General features: G+C 38.5%; 1 protein-coding gene across 1 annotated transcript; it reads right to left on the bottom strand.

Annotated features, from left to right (window-relative positions):
• Positions 1–1,382: 1,382 nt before the first annotated feature.
• LOC141392402 (membrane-bound alkaline phosphatase-like) lies at positions 1,383–3,128 on the bottom strand. The gene is made up of 3 exons (XM_073965347.1): positions 2,718–3,128; positions 1,644–2,655; positions 1,383–1,576 (listed from the first exon to the last, which is right to left on the bottom strand). Exons 1-3 carry the CDS (start codon positions 3,126–3,128, stop codon positions 1,383–1,385), a joined length of 1,617 nt encoding a protein of 538 aa, XP_073821448.1.
• Positions 3,129–5,489: the final 2,361 nt, after the last annotated feature.

Raw genomic sequence — 5,489 nt, 5'->3', positions numbered from 1 at the left:
CGAGAGTTATCTTGCGCTTCAACCACTACACACGGTGTCATAGGGGTTTTTTGCACCTTTCAGGCTTTTTTCTCAGCAAGTATGGATTTGCATCTGATGAAACTTGTACCGTCGTATGGGGGGTAGTGAATACAAGTTATTACAACAAAAATCAAAACGATTCGAGAGCGCGTCCTAAACTGAACTCTGCTGAAATGTTTGTGAGAGATACCCGAAGGAGTGGACCGATTGAGTCCATATTGAAACCTCATATAAGTCTGGTGGAAATTTCGCGATGTCCAAAGTATGGACCAAATCGGTTACTCCCTTTAAGAGTTACCATGCTCACAAAGTTTCCGAACATTTTCGAAGTTTAGTGGGGAAGTACCGGAAGGAGTGGACCGATATAACCCATGTTCGAACTTAAACTAAGTTTGGACAAAATATTACGAAAGCCAAATTTCGGACCGAATCAGTTAACCCGTTCGAGATTTATCGTGCGCTCCAGACAGGCAGACAGACAGACGGACGGGCATGGCTTAATCAACTCAAAATTGTCTGAAACACATTTCGTCCAAACAAACTTGGGGTCTAAAACCATTATTTCGATGAGGCACATTTTGCCCGTATAAAAGTGTATATACCCTCGTTAGCATAAATGCTAAGGGTATAAAAACACACATGTAGTGTAAACGCTACGGTAATTTATTAAAACGATTTTTAAAGGCCACAATCCTACCTACTTTACAAAAAAACAACGAACACAATATCTGTTATAGTTTCCGAGAAATAGCTACTTCTTTCTCCAGAAATTGCAAAAATGACATATTTCCCAAAAATGGGAAAAATGTTCGTCTTTAGGGGGACCCCACACCTAAATCTTCCAATATTTTGACCTAATTTTTTGGTTTCCTTAGTTTTAATATGTTTACTGTCGAATCCCATATAGAAATTAAATATCTTTGACTAAACAAACTTTTGATTTTTGGCCAGGAAAATCAATTTCTGAACCACCGTGCGCCGTTCGGACTCGGCAATAAACAGTAGGTCCCATATCACTGAGATAATATGAATCAGGGTGCACTCTTTGATATGAGAGAAGTCTCCCTTGTCCCTACTGGGATGTTTGTGGAACAATTATTATTATTGTTCGATTGTTTTTTTTTTCATATTTTTACTTTATTTTTTATTAAAATACTATTTTCTCATTTTAATTACTTACATTTATTTCATTTTTCAATAAAAATTGAATTTTTCTTTACAAAATACTCTTATAGCGGCAAGTCCTGACAAATCCCACAGTCCCACAGGAATTTCGAAATCCCGAATCCCGAAAAAATAATATTTTGTTTTATGTTTGCTTTGTTTTGGTTTATTAATATATGAGTTACTTCATAATTTGATTAAACAGTTTTCTTTTCATTACATATTGTTGGTCCATCACCAATGCATGCGGCATAAGCCATTAAATGGGGAATTGTATTCTGTTGCAATACACCGGTGAACAAATGATCAAAGGGACCTGAAGCAAATATTCCGACATCTTCGCCAGAATGGTGGCCTGCGTAGGATTGTATATGGCTGGGATACATGGTGTCTAAATAACGGAAATGAAAACAAAAATTACCACAAATATATTTTTAAATATTAAATTTGTCGCTTACCAATATTACGGGGAATTTGTTCCAAGTCCAAACGATTACCCATTTCATCGACATATTGATTTGGTCCCAAGGGATAGTTAAGAGTGGAATATCTTAAACCATCTGAGCCCACATCATGTGTACTTAAGCCCAGTATTGACGATCCTCGACCAGGATAACCACTAATTGTTAGACCATGACCATGATCGGAGGTCACCACAATCAGTGTATCCTGGGGATTTGTCATATCACGGGCTAACTGTATGGCCTTTTCAAATTCCAAAGTCTCGTCCAATGACATGGCTGCTTGATTAGCATGATGAGCAGTGTCGATGTTACCTCCTTCGATAAATATGAAATAACCATTTTCGTTGCGTTGCAGGAGTTTCAAAGCCGTTTCTGTCATTTCCGATAATGAGGGTTGTTTGGTTTTATCAGCCATGGCATGGTAGTCCATAGATTTACTATGAAACACGCCCATAATACGAGAAACATTTGTGGTATTGACACTCAAAAGCTGTGCCCGATTTGCAACAACAACTCCATCTGGATGCATGGCCTGCCAAGTGGAAAGAAGATTTTTACCATCTTCACGTATACCGTTGTTACCATGGAAGTCCTTCATAGTTTTTGGCAAAAACTTAGCCATACCGCCACCCATCATAACGTTGAAGTTACGTCCAGGTTCTTGGGTAACAAGCTGTTGAGCCATATCCATGCATGTTGTTGGATCTTTACCATATGACATGACATCGGCATCACTCTCATAAAGGCGATTAGCAACATGGGCATATGTACCAGCAGGACTGGCATGTGTTAAGGTTGTTGTGGTTATAAAGCCAGTTGATTTCCCAGCTTTTTGGGCCCATGCAGCTATGGAAGATACATGGTTTGCTGGATCCATGCTGGCAGTACAGTTGTCATATTCCACATTGGCACTTACACCAATGGTCACAATATTGGCCTTTACACCGCACAGGTATGCAGTTGCGGTACAAGCTGAATCAGGAACCTGGGCATTGGCACAATATGTCTAAATTTGTAAAAAAAAATGTATTAAATGCATGATGTAAATTTGGAAAATCAGTTACTCACTTTACTCAATGCCATGTGGGGAAATTTTTCAAAACTTAAGGCATCTTCTTCTCCTGTATTATTTTTTCGTTGACCCTTTAGGATACGAGCAGCCACCACTGTCGACAAGGACATTCCATCACCCAGAAACATGATAATATTCTTTGCTTTGTTAACATTTAGCTTTTGTGCCTCTAGGCTCTTCAAAACTTCTTTCCTTGCCAAGGTACGCCAAAATTCGGGATCTTTTTCTTCTTCCGGAGTAGGTTTGCCTTCACCCATCGATCCCACTACAAATGAACTTCTTGCTTCCGTCGTTTGACCAGCCAAGACTTGTGGATTGTGGAAACCAAAGTCATCCACAATGCGAGCAGAACTCAACGCTATTATAAGCGAAACGATGAAAACTTTAAGCAAGTTTTTTCCTGCCATTATTGGAGAATTTTGGCAAAAACGCTTTCTTTGCTTTCAATTGTGCGCTTTCGGGGAAACTGTGCAGAACTGAACATACAAATTTCAGTATTTATACTAAACATTTTGATAGATATGTTTCTATGTTTGTATGCTGCTAACGTAAATTTTACGTTTTCGCTAAAGTATATTTTAAAGATTATCAAATAAAGTGATAAGAAGTAGGTAGGAGTGTTTGAAATGGTTTAAGATAAAAAAATAATGAAAACACCTAACGGAGACACTTGTAAAGCATTCTATGCATATTTTATTTATTGTATTACCCAAACTACTTGAATGGTAAATTCTCCTTTCTGCCTAGTCATCTTTTTGAAGAATTTAACAAGCATTCTTGGTTAGCATGATATGGCTAAAACCATTAAAAAATCGGTAGGTACCGTTTAATGCGGGTATATCAAAACGTACACCTGATGAGAACTTAATACTATTTCAGTAAGATTATGTAGCAAAACACGTAAAACTTCCTAAAATCGGGAGGTACCGTTCTATGGCGGCTTTATCAAAACATGGACCTGCACCGGCAAATTTCTGGAGAAAATTTGGTAGGCCCAAAGAAGACCAAATAAAAAATGTCAGCCTTTTCGACGGGGAAAGAACGAAAATCGAGATGTATCCCTCAACGAGGACTTAATACTATTTCAGTAAGATTATGTGGCTAAACACGTAAAACCTTCGAAAATCATGAGGTACCGTTCTATGAAGGGTTTATCAAAACATGGGTCTGCACCGACAAATTTCTGGAGAAAAGTTTGAAGAAGACCAAATAACAAATTTCAGCCATTTCGACGGGATAATGAAGGTTCAACAACTAAAAGACCGAAAATCGTAATGTGCCGTTCTATGCAGTCTATATCGAAATCTTGGACCTGTACCAGCAATTTTCTGGAGAAAAATCTTGTAGGTCCAAAGAAGACCAAATTCCAGCCATTTCGACGGAATAAAGAAGTTTAAATCTTCAAAATACCGAAAATCGGGAGGTACAGTTGTATGGAGTCTACAACAAAACGTGGGCCGATGTAGCTCATTTTCAATACCAAGCATCTTAATAGTAATATACATAAATATAAAGCTCTACCTTAAATATTGCGGGCTCTGTCTTGACTTCAACAAACAGACAGACGTACGAACAGTCGGACATCATTATATATAATATAATAATAATTGTTCCACAAACATCCCAGATGGGACAAGGGAGACTTCTCTCATATCAATGAGTGCACGCCGATTCATATTGGCTCAATGATATGGGACCTACTTCTTATTGCCGAGTCCGAACGGCGTGTCTTACGACACCACTTGTAGAGAAGTTTTTCATGGCTTAAATACTCAGGAAATGTCGCTAGCATTACTGAGGGGGAATTTTGCCACCGTTGAAAATTTGATGTTGCTTGGCCTGGGATTCGAACCGCAGACCTTCTGAGTGCAAGGCGGACGTGCTAACCATTGCACCACGGTGGCCCCCATCATTATAACGACTTCGAATTTTATGCTGATCAAGAATATATGGGGATTTCTAAGTGAAATCGGACAATTTTTTAAAAGTGGTTTTCTATTTCCATTAGTTTTTGGTGTGTTGATGCTGCATTTCAGAGAATGTATAGCGATGAACAGTGGTGGACATAGCTTATATATTTTGTTGAATTTCGGAGGGGCGGGGTACCTCCCCTATGCTCTATTTTTAAAACCCCTATTTTAGCACGGCCACTTGTTTAAATATGTTATATATCCAAAACTACTTAACCGATATTCCTGAAAATTTCAGAGAATGTACAAGCAGGACCCGTGTTGAAAATAGGCCATACATTTTGTTGATTTTCGAAGGGGGCGGGGTACCTCTCCTAGGCCCTATTTTTTAAATGCTATTTTTGAAAAACTTACGAATAAATTTGCCAGGCAACGGTGGTTGAATCTCCGACCGTAGGTACTCATTTAGGGCCTAAAGATCCTACCACGACCACTTTGTTAAATATGTTATATCTCTGAAACTGTTGAACCTATTTTCCTCAAAATTTCAGAGAATGTACAGGAGTGACCCCTTCTGAAAATAGGATACATATTTTGTTGAATTGCGGAGGGAGCCGGAGTACATCCCCTAGGGCCTATTTGTTAAAAAACCATTTGTTTTGTAAATCTTGCTAACGTCTCGGTTTGAAAATGAATTTGGGACCAAAAGCCCCCACCATGCCATTTTTAAATATGTTATATGTATCTCCAAAACTTCTGAATCGATTTTCATGTAATATTCAGATGATGTACAGGGATGTCCCCTGGTGAAAATAACCCATGTATATATTTTGTTGAATATCGGCGGATCGGGGTTTG

This window comes from Musca autumnalis, unplaced genomic scaffold, assembly GCF_047663935.1.
Source record: "Musca autumnalis isolate F117 unplaced genomic scaffold, ASM4766393v1 scaffold_2, whole genome shotgun sequence".
Classification (NCBI taxonomy): domain Eukaryota; kingdom Metazoa; phylum Arthropoda; class Insecta; order Diptera; family Muscidae; genus Musca; species Musca autumnalis.
This window is presented reverse-complemented; position numbering and strand designations above follow the sequence as displayed.